Here is a 23,599-nt window from a genome sequence, read left to right on the forward strand (position 1 = left end):
ACCTTAAGAGTGGGTACCCATCAGATTTGTATAAGGCCAGAGGATGTGCACAAGACTGCGTTTAGGACGACATTTGGTCTCTATGAGTTTTTAGTGATGCCATTTGGTCTTACAAATGCTCCTGCTACGTTCAATAGGATGATGGACCGGATTTTCCGCTCGCATCAAAAGTTTGTTGGCACATTCTTTGATGACATGATAGTCTATTCGAAGAATGAAGAGGAGCATAGGCGTCACTTGACCATTGTGTTCAAAGAGTTACGCAATCAAAGGTTACTTGTCAATCCTAAGAAAAGTGAATTCTTCTTGGAAGAGATCCACTTTCTTGGCCACACAATGTCAAAGGATGGTGTCCGAATGGATCCGGCAAAGGTTGAAGCTATTAAGACATGGCCAGACTTGAAGACTGTGCATGATGTCCGAAGCTTCTTGGGATTGTGCTCATATTATAGAAGGTTTATCAAGAATTTTGCAGAGATAGCTTCACCTCTTCATGCTTTGCAAAAGAAAGAGGTCACTTTCAGATGGACCCAAAAAGAGATTTCAGCTTTCAGTCTCTTAAAGGAAAAGTTGACTTCAGATTCCGTGATTGTTTTACCAGATCTTAGGAAGTCATTTGTGGTCCAGTGTGACGCGTATGGCAATAACATTGGAGCAGTGCTAATGCAAGATGGTCGGGTAGTAGCTTACGAGAGCAGAATCTTGCAAGGTCCAGAAAAGACTATGCAAATCTACGAGAAAGAGCTTTTGGCCGTCATTCATGTGCTCTCTAGCTGGAAGCACCATCTGTTAGGTGCTGATTTTGTTGTCCAGACAGATCATCAGACCTTGCGATACTTCTTGACACAGTCAAAGTTATCCGGAAAGCATATGCGATGGGCAAACATTCCAGATTATGCATGTGGAAGGCAAGAAGAATGTTGTGGCTGATGCGTTATCAAGGAGCCACAAATTTTGTTACCATATACATGTGGTAGTGATGTGTGTGAACACACTAGGACCGCTGGGGCATCTTTCCATTGCACACTAAGTAATACACTCTCTATTGTGTGCCTTGAGCTTCCTTCGTCTTCTCCAAGCTGTGTGCGTTTCTCTGCAACCCTAATTCCAACAATTGGTATCAGAGCAGGTTGCGTCCTCCCGAGCTTAGTCGCCAGCTGCTCCAGTACACGCTTGCTCACTTTCTCCGATTTCAGTGAGCTTTGGCGAGCGTTCGCGGGTCGATAAATATTTCGGGTAAGCTCGTAGAGCTTGGTCTGCTCAGATTCTTGATTTGGGCTCATTTCGACCTCCGTTTCCACTACAGGCAGTACTGCACAGGCTATTTCGTCATTTTGTGCAGAATTTTTGTCAGTGCCATTTTCTGCATAACAAGTGCCTTATAGTCTTCTACGGTTTGTGCTATATAGCACGTGTTATTCCCGCTCCGTTTTCGGGCAGTTTTCACATCAGGTTGAGCATTTACCATGGCTGACAACAACAACACAGATGTGTTCAAGATGTTTGCTGCTGAGGACAGGTTGGATGGGAACAACTACTCTATGTGGGCTTATATGATGCAACATGTTCTTGTGTCAAAGGGCGTCTGGAACATTGTGCAGGGCATTGATGTACGTCCTGGTTCTGAGGATGTAGGCGATGTTGAGGATGTTGCAGGTCTTGCTGCAAGGATTGTTGCTGTTAGAGTTATTTTGCCTACGGCAGAACAAGCTCGTTGGGATGTTAAGGATGCGCAGGCTCATGCATTGATTGCATTGTCTGTGAAGCGCACCATTGTTCCTCACATCCGTTCAGTAAAATCTGCAAAACAGGCTTAGGATATTCTAGCAGGTCTTTATGCAAGCCGCAATGAGGCTAAAATTGCTTTGCTGCGTAAAGAGTTGGAGTCAAAGATTATACATAAGGAAGATGATATGGACACTTTCCTTGCTAGTGTCAAGGATATCAATGAGTAACTCATTTCTGCAGGTGAAGTCATTTCACACAGTTCCCTTGTGCAGACTGTTCTTGATGACTTACCAGATTCCTCCCAGAGTTTTGCTAGTACTTGGAGATTGATGACCCAAGGAAATCCTGAAGTTGTCAAGTTTGATGCATTATGCACATTGTAGTTGCAAGAGTCACTTTCCAGAAAAAACAGGAATAGACAGCGTGCAGTTGAACATGCTTTTATTGCTTCTCAAAGAAAGGGTGGTAACAACAATGCAGCCACTTCTTATGGTTTTGCTATGAGTGGAAAAAATTCTGTTCCTAATGCTTCTGCTGGCAGCAATTCGTCTGGAAATTCTGGTGATAAGGGCAAAAAGAAGATGCGTTGCCATTATTGTAAAGCTAATGATCACTTGATCAAGTCGTGTCCTACGAATTTCCAATGAAGTCGTGGGATAAAACACCAATGTACAGTGCCTTATACATCTCAGCAAAATGGTGTTGCTGAGAGGAAAAACAGTTCACTGACGGAAATGGCACGATGTATGGTCAAGAGTCAAGCTTTGCCGCATTCTTTTTGGCTTGAGGCCATCATGTGTGCCACTTATGTACTTAACAGGTGTCCTACGAAAGCTTTGCATTTTATTACTCCATATGAAGCATGGCATGATAGAAAGCCTTCTATTGAGCACATGCGTGTTTTTGGCTGTTTGGCATATGCTTTGGTGCCACAAGTGCAGCGCAGAAAATTGGATGATAAGGCTGTCAAATGTTATTTTGTTGGTTATAGTGCTGAAAGCAAAGGTTACAGGTTGTATCATCCGCAAACAAAACGTATTCTGGTTTCACGGGATGTAGTGTTTGTGGAAGATTGTGTTCAGCCCTTGCTGTCATGTGACATTTATCACACTTGGTTGCCTCTTTTCAGTGGTGGAATTACGAATGTAAGTTCCAATGAGGCAAATGTACAACCTATGGGGGTTTCTGAAAATGTTGCAGATCAGCCTATTACTGATGCAAATGTACATGTACTTGATGAGGAAAGGACTGAAAATGAGCAGGCTAGAGGTATGCCAAAATGGCTGGTGCACACTTTGCGTGACAATAAATTGGATGCACCTTTGTCTAGTCATACTCGTTCAGGCTCTCGCCATGTATCTTATGCGTCAGATTGTTATGCTTTGGCTGTGTCTAGTTTACATGATGTTGAGGAGCCTCTGTCTTTTGATGAAGCACAGAATTCAGAAAATTGGATGGCTGCCATGCAATCAGAATATAATGCACTTATAGAAAATGACACATGGACTTTATGTGATTTGCCTCCTGGCAAAAAGGCCATTGGTACGAAGTGGGTTTACAAGTTGAAACGCAAGCCGGATGGTGAGATCGATCGCCATAAGGCTCGACTTGTTGCAAAGGGTTATGCACAGCAAAAAGGCATAGATTATAAAGAGACTTTTGCTCCCACTTGTCGTATGACTACTGTGCGTTTTCTATGTGCATTGGCATCTCATTTTGGTTGGGATGTACATCAATCAAACATTGTTACTGCTTTCTTGAATGGTGACATATTTGAGGAAGTTTATGTAACGTAGCCTCGCGGTTTTGTCATAAAAGGACAAGAGGACAAAGTGTGCAGATGTAAGAAGGCTTTGTATGGGTTGAAGCAATCTCCTCGTGCTTGGTATGAGAAAGCTGACACTCATTTGGTTAAACGAGGCTTTCGTAACAGTCCAACACAAAGCACATTGTTTGTAAAGCGTGAGGGTGATGTACTTCTCGTTGTGGTTCTTTATGTTGATGATTTGCTGATCACTAGACCAAATGAGAGACATATTGCTGAATTTAAGGCTGATTTGAATTCTACTTTCAAGATGAAAGACTTGGGGCTGTTGCATCATTACTTGGGTATACAGTTTAAGCAGTGTGATGGTGGTATTGCCTTGTGTTAGAAAAGTTACATAGAGACATTGCTATTTAAGTTTGGACTTGAGGATTGCAAACCTATTGCCACTCCCATGGAAACAGGTTTGAAGTTGAGTCTACATGATGCTGGCGATCCTGCTGATGTCACTCTTTACCAAACTGCTGTTGGCTGCCTTATTTATGTATGCAACACGATGCTAGATATTCAGTTTGCAGTCTCACAGGTCAACAGATTTATGCATAGCCCAGGGTCTAAGCATTGGCAGGCTGTCAAGAGGATTTTCCGCTACCTTAGTGCCACTTTACATCTTGGCTTGTTTTATCCCAAGGGGGGATCATTGCCGCCAGACTTACATGCTTTTTCGGACTCAGATTGGGCTGGTTGTTTTGACACGAGAGTGTCCACAAGTGGTTTTTGTGTCATGCTTGGCAGTTCATGTATATCATGGTTGAGCAAGAAGCAACCTATTGTGGCCACTTCGAGTTGTGAGGCTGAGTACAGGGCAGTCTTCACAGCTACGGTTGAGTGTGTATGGCTCAGACGCCTTATGGCTGATTTGGGTGTTGGACAGGACACTGTCAACACTATCTACATTGACAGTCAGAGCGCATTGGCAGTTGCGAGGAATCCAGTTTTTCATGCTCGCACAAAGCACATTGAGGTGTATTACCACTATGTTAGGGAGAGGCTCTCAGCAGGAGAGATCAGCTTGGCTTATGTGCCAACACGGGAGAACCTTGCAGATCTTTTCACAAAGGCATTGTCTCGTGAGAAGCTTGAAGCTTTCCGCAAAGCTTTGGGCTTACTCCCCTTTGTGGAGTGATCATGTCCTCAGGGCATGGCACTTCCCTTTACTCATGTGCCAGCTCTCGTTCACCGCATCACTCCAGGGGGGATTTGTTACCGTATACATGTGGTAGTGATGTGTGTGAACACACTAGGACTGCCGGGGCATTTTTTCCCTCTTTAGGAGGTTTTTTCCCCCGAGCATTGTATATACGCCCATCTCTCTAGGGCTATCAATCTTTCCATTGCACACTAAGTAATACACTCTCTATTGTGTGCCTTGAGCTTCCTTCGTCTTCTCCAGGCTGTGTGCGTTTCTCTGCAACCCTAATTCCAACAAATTTCAGTTGTGGCAATTCCTTACTATCATGAGCTTGACGACATGAAGGCACAATATGCTACTGATGAAGATTTTGGAAGGATCTTTGAACAGTTGCAAGATGGGCAACGTCATGAGCACTACCTCCTCAGAGACGGTTTTATGATGATGCATGGCAGACTATGTGTCACTATGCCATTGTGACATAAGGTTATGGTAGAAAGCCATGTCCCATCGTATGCAAGGCATCGTGTTATAGACGCGACCGTGAAAGCAGTCGAGACATTCTTTTATTGGCCTACTTTGAGGAGAGAAGTGGATGTCTTTGTGGGAGCCTGCATGATTTGCCAAAAGGTCAAGTTTGACAGGCAAAAGGCACCAGGTTTATTACAGCCATTGCCTATTCCAGATAAGCCATGGGAAAGCATTGCTATGGATTTTATCTTTGATCTTCCAAGAACGCCGACAAGGAATGATGGTATATGGACCATTATTTGCAGGTTCAACAAGCATGCCCATTTTATTCCTTTCAGGAAGAAGATAAAATCTGGCCAGATGACACATTTATTCATATACAATGTGTTTAAGTACCATGTATGCCACAGTCAATTGTCAGTGATCGTGATCCTTGTATGACAAGTTTATTTTCGAGAGGATTGTTTGAGAACATGGGTACTACGCTTAAGTTCTCGTCTTCGTTTCATCCACAAACTGATGGACAGTCATAAGAGGCTAATTCTACTGTCTTGGATCTCCTGAAATGTTATGTGTTAGATAATAAGGGCAAGTATTTTCCTATGCTTGAGTATGCGTACAACAATCCGGTGCATTCGTCCACAGGCAAGGCACCTTTTGAGATTGTTGAAGGTGGCAAAAAGGTTCCTTCCATTTTGCATACAAAGGACAAATTCTTTGAGGCAGATTGATATGCTGAGAACATGGATGAAATGTATAAGAAAATCAAAGTTGCCTTGGAAAAGACTCAGGCAAAAGAGAAAAGGGCTGCTGATCGTCACCGTCTTGAATTACTATTTTCACCTGGTGATTGGGTACTTTTACGGTTTGTAAAGGCAAGGTTAAAGAAGATGAAGGGCAAGGAAAGGCTGTTTCCGAAGCTCAGCTTGCATCACTATGAGCCTTTTCAAGTGCTTGATAAGATTAGTGATGTTGCTTATAGGCCAAATTGCCTAACACTTGGAAGATTCATAATGCGTTTCACGTGAGTCTTCTAAGACCATTTGTGGGTGATGTGTCAGAAGATATCCCTCAGGAGGATCAGCCAGAAGTCGATGAACTTGATGAGATCTTGGTACCTAAGTAGATTTTGGCACATCAAGAAAGAAAAGTTAAGGGACAGGTTGCAAGACGCTATTGGGTGAACTTCAAGAACTATCCACCTATGGATGCAAAGTGGATGGAAGAGCATGAACCGTCAGAGTCACCAAATGTATTGCAGCTCTACCTTGAGGCCTTTGGGTTACAGCCTACGTATGCCCGAAAGCAACGTGTGCAAAGGAGGGGTAATGATGGAGCTAGCACATCAAATGTACATACGAATTCAATGCAATAGAAGTGTGCATTGCTCTTCAAGTGTTAAAGGTATTATTCTCACTTCTATCAGAGATGGAAATGACAAAAGTATGAAGCTCTCATTGAGTCATTTGTATCTATGTGCTATGACCTTTCTTGCGGGTACATGCGATGATAAAAGCGTGCTAACAACACAAGATCATCAATGGCATGTATATATGGCATGCAATCGAGGACATTTGCGATTTCAAGAGTGGGGTATGTCAAGAGGACGTGGCAATTGCTAATTACTGTCACGAGGACGTGGCAAGTGTTGACCTTAGTTGTTGGTTTCTTTTCGATGATTTTTATTCAATTTTTGGGACTCTCTTTTTGAAGTTGCAAATGGTTGGACATTGTATGGCCAGTGTGAAACGGCCGATGGCCGAGAGTTTTACCCTCATACGGGAAGGCCTTGTCGCCCACGAGTTGGTCGGGCTGACCGGCACTACTTGCGGGGGATTACCAACTGCAACGCATCCACCGTTAATACTTGTGCAAGAGGCTCTTGCCTCGGCAATCGCGCATGAACCGATGCAAGCGGCTCGTGAAACGGAGCCCTGGAATCCGAGCAGTAAAAGGGTCTCTAGGCTCAGTTCAAAGTCATTTAGGTCCCCTTACTACACTTATAAGTCGGTGGGTACGGGGAAAATTAACTCAAAGAGGCATAGTGGACACTTGGCAGCACTAGAGCGTACCAGAAAGTCAACCTCAGCCACCTCAGCCAAGAATTGGCGCAAAAAGCAATTTGGGGTTGCCTCTCTCTCTCACTGTGACTTACAATGTGTGTGTGTGTGTATGAGTAGTTGGTGCAGGTGATGAAGCTTTAATGGAAAGCTTGCTTTCTCCCTCCCTTGCACTATGTAGCACGATGATTCCGCTGTCGCGCACACCTCTCCTCTTTTGAATACAGAAACGTGATGCCGAACCTATAGGGCTACTTGCCCTTTGAATCAGACAAGATTTCTCGCGTGAAATCTCTTCGAATTCACTTGTGCTGTGTATTTGTTGAAGGTTTAGGGTTTCGACCCTAAATGGTCCCTAATACCCCCCGGAGGTCCGGGGACGCTAGGGGACCGCTGTGCGGGTGATCTGGTGCATTTTCAGGGCAGAAAACAGAGAATTCAGCGTGCTGCAGATTCTCGCCAGGTTTTGCAAAGTGTCCGTATGTACCGGGAAAGTCACTTATTGCGTGGGGATACTATCTGTGAAGCGTCCTAGTACAGTTATGTTGCCGAAACGGGGCCAGAATCTCAGCCCGGATTATGCGGGACAGCTCGTAGGAAATCGCAGGTTTTATTCCCTCTTTGAATACAATAAAGAAATACCGAAAGGGGCGCCAATCTTTGGGGCGGCATAAGCTTGGAGCGCTCTAGCTTCCAGGCTGTGTGGGTCGCCCACCTTTGTCCAGGTTTCCTCATATATCTTTTTCTTGCTGGGTCGTGAGGCATCCTTCTGGCATGCTCGACCTTTCCCTTGGGCACCTATATATGGGGGCAAGGGGGTACCCACACACATCAGCTGATTGTTGTATTGGGTCTTCTGCTCATGGTAGTCATGGGGGGCTGATCACCCTTTCTTCACCATATCTTGTGTTTGTGATTCTCTCTCTCTCTCTCTCTCTCTCTCTCTCTCTCTCTCTCTCTCTCTCTCTCTCACGCTTCCGTGCACGTACACTCTGATAGACCCTCGCTTACGAGAACTTCCCAAAATCTCACAGAAGAGGGGAAAAGTCCTCTTAGCAGGTAGAGAGTAGTTTTCTTCTCTCTCAGTCAGAAGCAAAAAAAGAACAAGAAAGAATAGAGGACGGGCATTTGCCTCGTTCATGTGCTTGTAAAGATTCTCTCTAAATATGGGGGGTGGACCAGCTCAATCAAGCTCTCTCTCTCTCTCTCTCTCTCTCTCTCTCTCTCTCTCTCTCCCAAAAGTCAGTTTACGCTTCTGTCTTTCGTGACAATCCGTATGCCTCCCATTTATGCGAACATGTTTCTTTTGCTAAATACGGTGTTATTGTTGAGATTCTCACCTTTGTTCTAGTAAATCTGCTTTTGTTGTTTAGTCGTGCCATGCATTTCTTTACTTGTTGGAAAAGAATCATGAATTTTTTTTGTTCATTTTTGCAACGTGGCAAGTTTATTTTCAGTGCTTCTTCTTTTTATAATGTTAAAGACAATTAGCAGTAAATTCAATAAAAGTGGGGAGCTTAAAAGCCCAATTATTGTTTAGCTTAGTGATGCCGCTTTTAGTAATTTTACTCGTACTTGACAAACTGCTAGCCTTTCTCATGGTTGAGTGTGCCCATCACCTCCGGAGGGTGCTAGAAAGGTACAAATCTGCACCTATTCTTGGGCATTGATGATGTTAGTAGGGATGGCATGCATGATAAAGGTGATGATCTTGTTCTCCTTGTGTGGACAAGCGGTGAAGTTAAGCTCGCGTGTTGTCAAGTGTTCAACATTGCACTAGTTTGGTTATGTTTTACCTCCGCTAGGTCGGTATGTAGTAGTTTCTCATTTTAATAATTAGCTTACATTAGGATTTAAAAATTTGCGCTTTTGTCTTTTGCTTGTGTCATCATGTGGGGTCTGAATTCTTGGATTGAATCTTTGTGGTGTCTTATCCTTGTAGTGATTGTTTAAAAGTTTTAATTGAGTTTGCCTATGCCTTTTCTATAAGCATTTTCAAGTAAGAATGGTTTGTTTTTATCTATTTTCTGTTTAGAATTAAATAAGGTGCTTTAATTTTTCTTCTTTATTTTATCTTGTGTGACTTGCTTTTGTGTTCTTGTGAGTGTTTTAGCCTCTCTTATATTCTTTCCCTTACGAAGGTATATGTTACTTGAAAGCTGGCTTTTTATACAGCTTGAGCTAAGTACTGCACAGGTGAAGTGTACCTGTGTAGAGCTAGAGCCACACAACTCTGCTTGCATAGAATATCTTTAATAAATAATTATTTTGTGGACCCATTAAAGTGTTTCGAGCTTTCCACAATAAGAAATCAGGCTACTTCCTCCAAAGCTTGCCGTACAACTGTAGATTATGAGTGCTAAATTTAAAGTCTTCTTTAACAGGTGCACCTATGCACTTGCTGACTGATGCTTGTGCTAAGAAGGCTTGAAGCTCAACATGGTGTCTAGTTGCCATACAAAAATGGAGGCTTTTGTTCATTGTGGGGTATGTGGAGGTTTAGCAGCTGTCAAGGTGTGCACATTAGGGGGTTTGAATCTTGAGATTCAAAGGTGAGCTGGACTTTTTTTTTTTGGCACAGCACTTTGGTCATCACATGGAATTTGCTTGTGGATACAGCAATTGCCACATACTGACAGCAGGCTATTACTATTTTCTCTCTCTCTCTCTCTCTCTCTCTCTCTCTCTCTCTCTCTCAATTATGTTTCTTCCTGTATTGCTTTATAAAGGCACTGGGATAAAAGGCAACCTGACCCTCTTATTAAAGTCTCCCTCTCATTCGAGGGATGCTCCTTGAACACTTCTTCAGGATTTTGCATCTACCGTCTGAGCAAGAGAACAGGGTCCCCTGGATGTGTGGAACTTTTGATTTTGATAAAGCGCTCTCTCTAGTTTTAAGGTCAGACCATAGTTACCTGGAATGGAAACAGGAACGAGACCCGCAAGGCCATCAAAGACGAAAGCGGCCCGCTCATTTCATTGGAACGGTTTAGAAACGGCTTTTTATAGGTAGATTGTGTATAAAGCGTTCAGAACTCCCTGAAGAAACGGCAAAACTGAAACAAGAAACTGGGACTTTGGAAACGGAGTTTCGGAATTGATAGGCCCCGAAACGGAGTTTCTTGGTGTAGGTATTTTTATGGGAAAAAGCACTCATGGATTGGTCAAGAAGTTTTACAGTACAGTGGACTCGTAATTTTGCCCTGGGTTTTGAAATGACCATCTAAGCTCTAACTTGTAAGATGAATTGTTTGCTTTACAGCTGAATGTCTTCAAGTGTGATGTTGTGTGTGACATGCTTACCCCAAGTGTGCTTGTTGTCAGAAAATTGGTGCCACCTCTTCCAGACCAGTCTTCGTCACGAGGAGACCACGAGTCTGTGATAGATTATCAAATTCCAGTAAGTTTTTTTTTTCTGTTTAAGTTAATCCTCTGTTGATTAATATTTGCTATAATGTTTTTGTGATTAATTGCTCGCGCATTGAATACACATGGATAAACAAAAGTAACATATTCTCTCACTGACCACTTAGAGTATGCGATTGTGTTTGTAATCAGGCCTTGTGTATTGGATTTATTTCTTGTGCATGAGCAGAGACTAGTGTGCATTCAGGTTGCAAACAAGTGCTCTATTTAGTGTTTATATATAGGTGAATTTGTGCATTTACATTTCTTGTCTTAAAAGGTCATGTCAGAGTTTATGTTAATGCCCTTGGATCATGTGCGGCAAGTAGCAGGGAAGCAGTAGAAAGGACAATTCAAGTACTGTTGATTCTAACAAACAGCCAAAGGAAGAGGTAATTGTTGTCTATTGTATTGTTCAGTGCGTGAAAAATGAGTAAATTTAGGCATAAAAGCTGGACATTATGGTGCGTTTCTATAAAATATAGTCTTGTACGTGTTTGTGTGTGTATCTACATTATATTTATATACATGCCTAGAGATGAGTTGTTTTATGGCGTTTACTACATTGAATGACCACCTTGACGTCATAATTCACATCATCTATTAAAGGTAAGTATGACAAATTTCATGTTTTCTTTGATGCCTAAAAACTGTGTGTGTGTGTGTGTGAGAGAGAGAGAGAGAGAGAGAGAGAGAGAGAGAGAGAGAGAGAGAGAGAGAGAGAGAGAGAGAGAGAGAGAGAGAGAGAGAGAGAGAGAGAGAGAGAGAGAGAGAGGAAACAAAATGTTATATTAAACGTCTTCAAAAGGCCAAAATGACCTATGAGACCAAACTGATACAATCCTGGTGGATCTAATACAATGTCTGGGTACAAAATAAAATGAAGTAAAATAAAAGCGAAAATGAACATCTGTGTCAGAGAGAGAGAGAGAGAGAGAGAGAGAGAGAGAGAGAGAGAGAGAGAGAGAGGGGGGGGGGAACAAAATGTTATATTAAACGTCTTCAAAAGGCCAAAATGACCTATGAGACCAAACTGATACAATCCTGGTGGATCTAATACAATGTCTAGGTACAAAATAAAATGAAGTAAAATAAAAGCAAAAATGAACATCAATGTCCGAGGATGTTGGGCATCGGGTGCTATTTGAGGATGTACTGCCTCGGTCGTTGAAGAGTATTGTCAATGTCCGCCCCAGTAAATAGTCGTACTCGACGACTCCCATCTCGTGCTCATCAACGTGGGCGTCTAGTTCTCCCAAGCCCCCCAAATCACTCTGTCAGTCAATATACCTTTGGTATAGGTGGACTTTGAAGTCTGTTGTGAAGCTTGTTCATCTAATTGCCGAGTCCCTGCTCCAAAGAAGTCAGTGATTTCCCTCTGTGAATGTCTCCCACTGTCTAATCTCCATAAGAGACTCTCACTGTGTCTGTGCAACTCTAGCAAAAACAACCAGAGGCATCATCTCATGACTCTAGCCAGTTGTCCAAATCCCTCTCTAAATAGACAGCGAAAGCGGCCTCGTATCTCATAGTATACCGGACAATGACATTATGTTGTTTTTCATTGGGAGAGTCTCCCCTTATGGGCTCTATATGACACAATTGTGTCATATAGAGCCAGAGACAGAGTTACATCACATTGGGTGGTAGTGCCATCTGGGCTCACCTTGGATGCAACAAACTGTTGACGTGTTAAGTCAGTGAAGAGTAGAGCCAACTTGCAGATCTGGGCCAAGGGGCCTCAACCCTAGAAGAAGCAACATAAGAAGAAGCAGAAGCAACAGAAGAAGCAGAAGCAACTAATGACGTGGCAGATCTGTACGGACAACCCGGATTTCGCGCTGATTGTTGACGTGGCAGACTATGGATTTCCGGTAATTGCGCTGACATGTTGACGTGGTAGGCTGTACGGATTTTCGCGTTTTGCGTTGACTACTGGCGTGGCAGTCGTACGGATTTTCGTGATTGCTTTTGACCAGATGCTTTTGAGTTTGAAGGCTTTTCATGTAAATTGCTTTGGGGCCTAGGGCCTTTAAATATGGGCCATGGTCTCATTCTCTAGCATGCTTCCTTGAGAAGGTGCAGAGTCTGGAGTACCGGCTTGTACTGTTTTGATGCAATATAAAAAAATACCGAAAGGGACGCCAAGGTTTGGGGCCAATACTCTCGGGGGTGGAATTCCGCCACTCCGTGTCGCGTGTCGTCTCTCTCCCTCTCTCTCTCTCTCTCTCTCAATTTAGTTGTTATTGAAGTGCTAAAAGTCTGTTCAATCTGTTTTCTATTGGCACGTGGTGCCCGTCTTGTGATAGTGGTATCAGAGCATCAGGCATGTGCTTTTCTAAAAGTATACCGGTCCTACAAAAGAGCAGACAGAGCTATTAGAATTTTACTTGAAGAATCTTCGTGTCCCGACCCCGGACTTATTAGCCACTCCCACCCTTCATACATCGCACATCGGGCGCGAGTCCCGTCTTCGCCGCTCATGTCTTACAGGGCATAAGCCAAAAAGATCACTTGCAACAGAAGGATCCAAGATTTGTTTCGAGTCATTGTTTTTCTCAGAAGCAGTGCCATGCAGATGTTGATTTCTATAGCTACCAAGCCGCACACTCCAAGGACTTGGCAAGCTTTCAAGAAAATTTTTGCCCGAAGTTATATGGTTTCTGACATCTTCCTTCAGAGTGCAACTTCTGGCAAAGAGGGGTATCCTGAAATGCTTGCCATGGAAACCCTAGCAGATTATAACTTGAAATTTCTAGACATCTCTCAGCTGTGTCTCTTGTTGATAACCTCGGAGGTCTGGTGTGACTGCTATGTCTTGGGACTACCATCACCGCCACAGGAACACTGTCTGTCCAAGAGCTAATGGACCATGCTGTGGTCGGCTACGACCTTACGGAAGGAAATTAACCCTAATTTTTGGTGCAGGTTTCAAGATGGAAAGTCAATTAACTTTTCGAGCTCGACCGATGTTGAGATTGCTTTTTAATTTTGAATTTTGTTGATGTTGTGACTCCCGGCCAAGACCTGGATGGTTATGCGGGAGGAGTATTAAGAAGTTTGAGCATTGTTTACTCTCAGCACCTGCAAATGATGCAGGCTGCGGTCGGGGGGGCGTTTGGTTGTAAAAGGCCTCTATATCTCCCGGCCTGGACCTTTTTAGGTTATGCGGGAGGAGTGATGAGGGAGTCGTTGAATATCTCTCAGCCCGGACCTTGTTAGGTTATGCGGGAGGAGTGTTCATCGGCGGCTTTATGTTTCTATGTCTTATAACATGCATATGTGAGCATTTGTGTTGCATTGTGATGTGCCAACCATTGAATATTCCTAATTGGATGAGATTGCATGGGTATGTAATTTTAGTGCATCAAGACACCCGTGGAAGATCAGTATGGTGTGGGTGTGATGGCTAATTTTACTACGCCGGAATATCAAGAGTGGCTGTACAGATTTGCGCGTTTTGCTCTGACTACTGATGTGGCAGTTTTACGGATTTCTGTGATTTATGCTGATAGCTTTTGGGCATTGCTTTTGACCAAATGCTTTTGAGTTTGAAGGCTTTTCATGTAAACTGCTTATGGGCCTAGGGCCTTTAAATACGAGGCCATGGGCTCATTCTCTGGCATGCTTCCTTGAGAAGGTGCAGAGTCTGGAGTACTGGCTTGTACTGTGGTGATGCAATATAAAGAAATACCGAAAGGGGCGCCAAGGTTTGGGGCCAATACTCTTTGGGGCGGAGTTCCGCCATTCCGTGTCGCGTGTTGTCTCTCTCTCTCTCTCTCTCTCTCTCTCTCTCTCTCTCTCTCTCTCTCTCTCTCTCTCAGTTCAATTGTTATTGAAGTGCTAAAATTCTGTTCAGTCTGTTCTTTTCTATTGGCACGCGGTGTCCGTCTTGTGACATTGGACCATGGTAAAGAAGGGCCCTGGCCACCAGAGTCGCAAGAAAGCCTCTCTGCGATCCCGCATGTGGTCGGATCTGCCATGAAGTCTCTCGAACTGACCCTTGAGAGTATGGATTTGTTACCATATACATGTGGTAGTGATGTGTGTGAACACACTTAGGACTGTCGGGACATTTTTTCCCTCGTTAGGAGGTTTTTTCCCCGTGCATTGTATATACGTCTATCACTCTAGGGCTATCTTATCTTTCCATTGCACACTAAGTAAAACACTCTGTTGTGTGCCTTGAGCTTCCTTCGTCTTCTCCAAGCTGTGTGTGTTTTCTTGCAACCCTAATTCCAACAATTGGTATCAGAGCAGGTTGCGTCCTCCCGGGCTTAGTCGCCTGCAGCTCCAGCATACGCTTGCTCACTTTCTCTGATTTTTGTGAGCTTTGGCGAGCGACAACAGGTCGACAAATACTTTGGGCAAGCTCGTAGAGCTTGGTCTGCTCAGCTTTCTGATTCGGGCTCATTTAGGCCTCCGTTTCCACTACAGGCAGTACTGCGAAGCCTATTTCGTCATTTTGTGCGGAATTTTTGTCAGTGCAGTTTTCTGCATAACAGGTCTCTTACAGTCTTTTACGGTTTGCGCTGTATAGAACGTGTTGTTCCCGCCTCGTTTCTCCTCTTTTTGGGTAGTTTTCATATCAAGTGCAACGTTTGCCATGGTTGACAACGACACAGATGTGTTCAAGATGTTTGATGTTGAGGATAGATTGGATGGGACAATTATCCTATGTGGGCTTATATGATGCAACATGTCCTTGTGTCAAAGGACGTTTGGAACATTGTGCAGGGCATTGATGTACGCCCTAGTTCTGAGGATGTAGACGATGTTGAGGATGTTGCAGGTTTTGGTGGCAGGGTTGCTGCTGTTTTGTCTACGGCCGAGCAAGCTTGTTGGGATGTAAAAGATGCGCACGCTCATGCATTGATTGCATTGTCTGTGAAGCGTACTATTACTCCTCACATTCATTCAACGAAATTTGCAAAACAGGCTTGGGATATTTTGGCTGGTCTTTATGCAAGTTGCAATGAGGCAAAAATTGCATTACTTTGTAAAGAGCTGGAGTCGAAGATTATGTATGAGGAAGATGACATGGACACTTTCCTTGTTGGTGTCAAGGATATCAATCAACAACTTATTTTTGCAGGCGAAGTCATTTTTGAGAGTTCCCTTGCAGACTGTTCATGATGCGTTGCCAGATTCTTACCAGAATTTTGCTAGTACTTGGAGACTCATGACCCAAGGAAATCCAAAAATTGTCAAGTTTGATGCATTATACACATTGCTGTTGCAAGAGTTACTTTCCAGAAAAAAACAGGACTAGACAACGTGCAGTTGAACAGACCTTTATTGCTGCTCAAAGAAAATGTGGTAATAGCAATGTAGCCACTTCTCATGGTTCTTCTGTGATTGGTAAATCACCTGTTCCTAATGCTTCTGCTGGCAGCAATTCGTCTGGGAATTCTGGTGATAAGGGCAAAAAGAAGATGCGTTGCCATTATTGTAAAGCTAATGATCACTTGATCAAGCAGTGTCCTAAGTTGAAGGCCAAAGAGGCTAAGAAGAAAGAGGCTGGTTCCACTACAAATGCAGCTATTGTTGAGTCTTCTGTGAAAGGAGACTGTGATGCTGATGTTGATGCAAAATGGGCTTTTAGTGCAGAGTGCACTTATGATTCTTGTGTCCATGATGCATGTTCGTCAGTTGCATCAGATGCTCAAGTGTGGGACTTTGACAATGGTGCTACAAAGCACATTATCTCTCATCGCGACTTGTTTACCTTTCTCTAGGATGTCCCTCAGTCACTTGTGCCACAATGCCTCTTTTCCGGTCAAGGAAGTTGGAAAGATCGTGCTTACTGCTGCAAATGGCAATTCTTTCACACATGTTGATGCATTGTATGTACATGGATCAAGAAGAATCTTTTGTCAGTATCTGCACTTTCTAGACTCGATCTTGTGGTCAAATTTGTGGATGACAGATATACAATACGTGATCTCAATTTCGGTGATGAAATTGTTGCATCTAGTGTTGGCAATTTTTTTTGCATGCAGTTGTGGATTCTAAGGCTTTTTCAGTTGCAAAACTTTGGCATGCACGTTTTGGACATCTGAACTTTGCTAATTTGGTGCGTTTGCAAAATTCCGATATGGTTGCTTCTTTGCCACCTCTTGAAGCACCTGTCAAACATGTTTGTGAAGGTTGTATTTTGGGTAAGATGCAGTGTTTGAAGTTTCCAAAGGATGGTTCAGTTTCCTGCAGATGTCACTCTTTACTAAACTGTTGTTGGCTGTCTTATGTATGCAACACGAGGCCGGATATTCAGTTTGCAGTCTCACATGTCAGCAGATTTATGCATAGCCCAGGGTCTAAGCATTGGCAGGTTGTCAAGAGGATTTTTCGCTGCTTGAGTTGCACTTTACATCTTGGCTTGTTTTATCCCAAGGGGGAATCGTTACCGCCAGATTTACATGCTTTTTCGGACTTAGATTGGACTGGTTGTTTGACAAGCGAGTGTCCACAAGTGGTTTTTGTTTCATGCTCAGCAGCTCATGTATCTTATGGTTGAGCAAGAAGCTAACTACTGTGGCCACTTCCAGTTGTGAGGTTGAGTACAGGGTAGTCTTCACAGCTACGATTGAGTGTGTATGACTCAGACGCCTTATGGCTAATTTGGGTGTTGGACAGGACACTGCCAACACTATCTACACTGACAGTCAGAGCGCATTGCCAGTTGCGAGGAACCCAGTTTTTCATGCTCGCACAAAGCACATTGAGGTGCATTACCACTATGTTAGGGAGAGGCTCTCAACACGAGAGATCAGCTTGGCTTGTGCGCCAACACAGGACAACCTTGCAAATCTTTTCACAAAGGCATTGTCTCATAAGAAGTTCGAAGCTTTCCGCAAAGCTTTGGGCTCTCCCCTTTTTGGATTGAGCATGTCCTCGGGGCATGGCACTTCCCTATACTCTATGGGCCAACACTCGTTCACCACATCACTCCCAGGGGGGATTTGTTACCATATACATGTGGTAGTGATGTGTGTGAACACACTGAGGACCGCCGAGGCATTTTTTCCCTCACTAGGAGGTTTTTCCCCCGTGCATTGTATATACGCCCATCAGGGCTATCTTATCTTTCCATTGCACACTAAGTAAAACACTCTCTGTTGTGTGCCTTGAGCTTCCTTTGTCTTCTCCAAGCTTTGTGTGTTTTCTTGCAACCCTAATTCCAACAGGATCAACTCGAGCCAAAAGTCACGAACAGTCTCTGCTGGTGGGACAGGGCGAGCCTCGAAGATGCGGAAGCAACGGGCCCGTCAAATGAACCAAAGTGTCAGGCCACAAACAAGCTCCCAACACACCTCTCTCTCACTGCATCACTCTTGGGGGGTAAGCTCTGTGGCAGGCTGGAGTGTTGGTTGACCCCCCTGGATCACTATCATCCTGCTGGTGGAAGATAGCTAAAACTGAAGCATAGGGCCTGTGAGGGTGGACCAAGCAGCAACACCCCAAGTGTATTGTGGCGCTGTGGAAAAAGCTGGCATCTGCTGAAGAACTGCGGAAAGGCCACTATGTAGTATGTACCAGCCAGCTCCCCACTGCTGTAGCTCTGTGTGCAACTAGCGAGAGAGAGAGAGAGAGAGAGAGAGAGAGAGAGAGAGAGAGAGAGAGAGAGAGAGAGACGAATTAGCCCTCACCGCCCTATCTCTGTCGCTTCCGCTCCTCTTGTCCCGACACCAAGCTCCCAGCCCTTTCTCATGCTCGTCGCCTTTGCTATGTGCACACTGGGCTGCCTGCCCTCGTGTTCCAAATTGCTTCTCCATTGACGGATGTTGCTCATGCTTTGGGCCCCCCCCCCTCCCCGATTTCCCTTTCCCTTCTGCTTTTTTGCCTGTGAGGTTGCGCTGGTTTTTTTTCCTTTTGTGTTTCCACACAAGCTTTTTCTCGTGTTTCGATGTTGCTGCTTGTCTGCTTGTAGGTTTGTTTTGCTTTGTGTGCACTGCGTGTGTTTGTGGGTTTTGGCATTTGCATGTGCTTGGGGTGTGTGTGGCTGCACATGTATGCATGTGAGTGCGGTGCACGCGTGCGTGCTTGTTTGCTCAACTCGTTTTTGCTGCATACTGCTTTTGTTTGTTTTCCCTATTTGGTGGGCGCTTGGTGGTAGGTGTTCGGCTGGTTTGGGTGGTTTATAGCCTCTTCTTTGGCTTGGACTTCTTTATGGTATTTCTTTGCAGGTTGAAGAGCATCATAGCTCTAATGATTGCTGCCAGGGATGGCTTGAGGTTGTCTCTCTCCCGCAGTTTTGATGCAAAGTGGATGTGCGGTGGTGATGCTGATTTTGCTAGTGTGCACCTCTTGCGTCTTTGGAGATCCAAAGTGTGGTATTGGAGATTCTTTGGTGGAGTTTTTGGTTGTCTCTCTCCCGCAGTTTTGATGCAAAGTGGATGTGCAGTGGTGATGCTGATTTTGCTAGTGTGCTCCTCTTATCCAAAGTGTGGTATTGGAGATTCTTTGGTGGAGTTTTTGGCCGCTTCATTGCAAGGTCGGGTGGCCTGTTTTTGCTTCAGTTTCCTGCTGTAGTCTTCCTTTCGTCCTTAGTCCCTAGCCATTGATATATCACCCATCTTTTGTGACTTTGTATCATTGGTGGTTTTTCCCCTATGGTTTGTTGTAATTGTTGTACTTCAAGGGTTTTTTTTCTACCAGTTCTGATTATCTTGTGATGCCTCCGGACTTACGTAATGCCTATTGGCCTTGTAACTTGGTTACCTAATACGAAAGGTTGAGGCAACCTGTAAGGCTCTTTACAAAAGCCCTAAACGGGAAGCCTCCTGTGCGCAACTATCTGCATCCCTGTGCACCGTTGCCCTTCCTACCTTGGTTGGTGCTCGGACTTCCAAAGTATTAGGTTCACTGTGGTGTAGAGGACACCATTTGGAGGGGCTCCCCAATCCTGCTTCCGCCATGCCTGCAGCGAACCCTACAAACAAAGGGCCATGTATCGAGTCACGGTTGTTGGTCTTCGTGGAGGTGTAGATGTTGCTCAACCTCGCGAATTTTCGGTGTAGGTTGATGGGCGGGTTTGCTTTTCTGTCTTAGCTTTCTTGTTTTTGTTTCTTTCAGCTTGCAATTCCTTGCTCTAGTTTGTGTGTGTGTGTGTGTGTGTGTGTGAGTTCGGTTTTTGCATGCTTTGTTTTCCTCATGCTCTTTAAACTAACTTTTCGGTGGGTGAGTCAGTGAGAGTGTGTGTGTGTGTGGGGGGGGTGTGAGTGAAGTCCGTCTTAGAGCTTGTTTTTCATTTGCTTTCCATGGTTTCTTTTTTTGTTTTCTTTCCTTGTGTTCGTTGCCTTCCTCGTTTTCTTTTGTTCTCCGCATTGGGTTGTTAGGGTTTGCTGTTGTTGGATTGCTACTCTGGTCTCAGCTTACTCTACCAAGTTTCTACATCAGGCTCGAAAAGGAGGTTGTCATCAAAGCCTCCTTCATTGTCTTCTTGGAGTTCCCTCCCTCTCAGGAGCCACCTTCAACAAGTGGACTGATTTCTATCCTGGATGATAGCACCTTGTCAGCTCCAATGTAGTGCTTTGTTGCTCATCTTGTGGCATCCTCATGCAGTTTCTTCGTGATGTGAGTTTCTTGGTTGTGGTGTGCACTGTCTTAAGTATCCATTGCCTTTTGCTGTCGGATCATACGAGTAGGCGGGCAATGTCTGACGTTTGAGCTCTTGCCATTGAAGATGTTCCTTGTCCTCTTCACTGTTGGTGGCTTTTAGTGGTTCAGGCTTTTGATATACATTAGCTGAGTACGCTTTTGATGAAGTGCCTATCTTTAAGTGGTCACTTTTATCCTCTCTCTGCTTAGCTTGCAAGGGCACTTTTTACTCTCTTTAGGAGACCTTGGCTCCTTGGCTTTCAGTTTTCTACTGTTTTAGTTGTATCCAGTTTTTACAGTTTCCAGATTGTCGCCTTTGGGCATGCTTTGTAATCAGTGATGTTCTTGCCCTCAGAATTGACATCATTTGGGCGTTCTGAGGGATATTTCAAGTACTAGAAGTCAGCCTCTCAGAGAGAGAGAGAGAGAGAGAGAGAGAGAGAGAGATTTTATTATCGTTCTCAGAGGTCAAATATGACCTATGGGACCAAAGTTACATGTGATGTAGTTAGTATGTGTGTGGCTGATGAGTGATTCTCGATGCTCCAAAATTGTGGTGATGAGAGTCGCAATGGAGAGCCCACACTGTGGTTGGGAGAGGAAAGTGTGTAGGTCTAGGTCATGGCTAAAAATGTGAGGGAAGCAAGTTTGGATGTGACCAAAAGCTGAGCACTCTAGTAGTGTGTGGTACTCAGACTCTCGAACTTCAGTGAGCATAATGTGCACGATCGATTTGACTCTTCTCCATTGCCCCAACGCCCTGCCTCGCATCGAAGGGAGTGGGAGCTAAGCCGAACGGCTACGATAGTGTGTATTGCTAACAAGGGGATAGGCTCAAGCATGTAAGGGTGAGTATGGTTTCCTCTTTCAGCAAAGAAAATGGTTTTGTAGTTGGGGGCAATATGGGTGGTGTAATGTATGAAGCGTGACCCACCGGATTCCTCCCAAGCCGTAATACATTGGCGTTGTAGAAAATCTTCATTCACTTGCGAGTCAATTGAGGCATCATGTAGCAAGTGTAATGCATTCTTTATGTGTCGCATCCATCCTGTTCTCAAGATCTTACTTTTATGCGTCCTTTAAACTTTTTTGCTTGCTTCCCATGCAATTGTAGGAAGTCGATGAGAGAGAGAGAGAGAGAGGAGAATTCTTGTTGCAGGCTATGGAATTTGAGGATGAGTCAAAAAAGCCACCTGAGCAAGAGGTGCGGCAAGGTCTATCTGTTACTGGTTCTTAATAGAATTGGTTTATTTATCTCAGCAGCGGGAAAACTCTCCAGCCCCGGTTTTTGGAGCAATAGTTTTGCTTCACATCTTCATGTCAATGTTTGTGAGGACTGCTGGATAATTTTACTAAATTTAGGATACAAAAGAAGGTCCTATCCCATGTACATCCGTCTCTTGGCTCATGAACAGGCGTTGAGCAGTTTTTTTGTGCATCGTAGCCTGACACAAGCATAACTTCATACAACTTCAAAGCCTGCTCCTTCGAGATTTTAGGTAGTGGCTTGGCAAGTTCTTCAATTTTCAGGAGCTGCAATAGCAAATGCAGACTTACCTTGTGTGAATCTCCCAGGAATGTCTGCATGTACAATAGTAGAGAGACTTGGAGTTAGTACCCATGAAGAGGCCCCCATGGTAGTCGCTGGTCTCCAGAATAGTGAACATGAATGCATTGATAAGCTTACTAACTCAAAAGTATCAGCAGTTTCAAATGGTGGTGTCTTCTGATGGTTTTTTCTTTTCTTGGCTGCAGAATGTCTAATGTTTCTGTCAGTGATTTTCTAGAATGTAATGGCTTGTGATTTATAGTGCTATCGACAATTTCCTTTTCGAAAAGCCATATAATTTATACAGTTATTGATAGGTAGTCGGAAGTCATTGCTGTCTTCCCATGCTCACAAAGCCAAAAACATAGGCAGCTGGATTAATTTTAACCACTGGTGACTGGTTTTAACCTCCCTTCTTGCTGGTCTTTGAAGTGCCGAAAATGTCATGTAGCTTGCGAGCATTCAAACAGAGTTTCAATTATACAATAAACAAGCTAATGCTATTGTACTGACACTTGGTCACTCAACCGTGTGGCTACTACTTGGAGAGACCTTTGCAGATTATACCACTTTTATTCCTCTTTAAGTGCTTTTCTGACATGCTTATACAACCATGTTAGAGAAATTGATTGCGCTTGCCATGACAGGAGTTGAGGCTCTACTCTGACATGCAGCATCTTAGGCCTGTGTCACACATGGATGCCCAGCCCTGTGAACACCCAGACGGGCCTGAAAAGGGCTGCTTGGGCACCCTTGCAGTCAGACTTACACGGACATACTTTTTTTTTTTCCATCCCCAAATTGCAGATGGACGCGTCCGGGCAGATGTGAGTGACACGGGCCTTAGTTAAAACAAGACAAGGTTCTATAGTCTCAAGCTATTAGGGTGGAATCTTTGTTTTGAAATGTCAGTACTGATCCCTTGCAAATGGTTGAGGAAGCAGATACCTTGAATGAAGTAAATTGCATTTTATACTCTTATTATTCTTAGGTAAAATCTTTCTAGCCTTTCAATGGTTCATGTATTTCAATGGTTTATGGTAATATAGACATGCTTCCCAAATGTATCTACGAAGGGTTAGTATCGATGCTAATGCCAAATTCTAAGTTTTGCACCCATGAAGATGTACACCTTAAGTTTTCAAACGACATTTTCGCTGTAATCTTGAGTCACTTTAACAATATTGACATGTGATGCATCAATTAGATGGCCATGGTGATGCTATGCTTGGCTCTTCGCTGATAGTACGTGACCCTTGCCAGACCATGTTTCATGACTAATATTTGAAAGGGATAAGCACCTTCCCTTGTGGGCCCTCTAGTGTGTTGTAAGAAAAAATATTGACAACTTTTGTAGAGTTGTGGTAGTTTGCTATTCGAAATCGATTTTGGGGCAAAACATTCTTGGAGTGTGGTTTTTGAGCGAGCTTTGGAGTGAGCTATTATATTTCTTTTGCCTCAGCCACATGTTGCTCAATGCCGCTTGGAGTCACCCACTTGCAACTCAATGCCACCCATTCCCATCACATTCTCTTCTATCCCTCTCTATGGTATTCTCATAAGACTCTCTCTCTCTCTCCCCCCCCCCCCCCCCCCCCCCCCCCCCCCAAGCAAACCATAAGTAGCTTTGTCTCTTCTCTCTCCTTGTTGACCTCCCCTTGGGTGAGGGGAAGCCTTGTTTTTTCTTCTTTCTCTTTTGGCCGTGGGGGGTTGGGGGTTCTCAATAGTGTCTCCAGCTCACATCACTAGACAAGTCGCTACCTTGCCATGCTCACTGGTTGCCATCTCACTTGCCCAACGACTTGCCTCCACGTTCTGTTGGATTGTTG

At 44.1% G+C, this 23,599-nt stretch overlaps 1 protein-coding gene across 8 annotated transcripts in view; it reads left to right on the plus strand.

Annotated features, from left to right (window-relative positions):
• The window catches only part of LOC147448013 (histone deacetylase 19-like), a 63,608-nt gene extending 40,816 nt beyond the window's left edge, over window positions 1-22,792 (plus strand). The window contains exons 5-8 of one of the 8 annotated variants that reach the window (XM_086523915.1): window positions 10,541-10,616; window positions 10,951-11,013; window positions 21,381-21,425; window positions 22,418-22,792. In XM_086523915.1, the coding sequence (XP_086380041.1) occupies window positions 10,541-10,616; window positions 10,951-11,013; window positions 21,381-21,425; window positions 22,418-22,621 (388 nt within the window). In that variant the 3' untranslated portion in view covers window positions 22,622-22,792. Of the gene's footprint in view, window positions 1-10,540; window positions 10,617-10,901; window positions 11,014-21,335; window positions 21,963-22,087 lie in introns of those variants that run through there. The other 7 variants (XM_086523909.1, XM_086523912.1, XM_086523908.1 and 4 more) reach the window with 7 other exon arrangements.
• Window positions 22,793-23,599: the final 807 nt, after the last annotated feature.

This window comes from Adiantum capillus-veneris, chromosome 11 (genome assembly GCF_014529385.1).
Source record: "Adiantum capillus-veneris isolate H3 chromosome 11, ASM1452938v2, whole genome shotgun sequence".
Classification (NCBI taxonomy): domain Eukaryota; kingdom Viridiplantae; phylum Streptophyta; class Polypodiopsida; order Polypodiales; family Pteridaceae; genus Adiantum; species Adiantum capillus-veneris.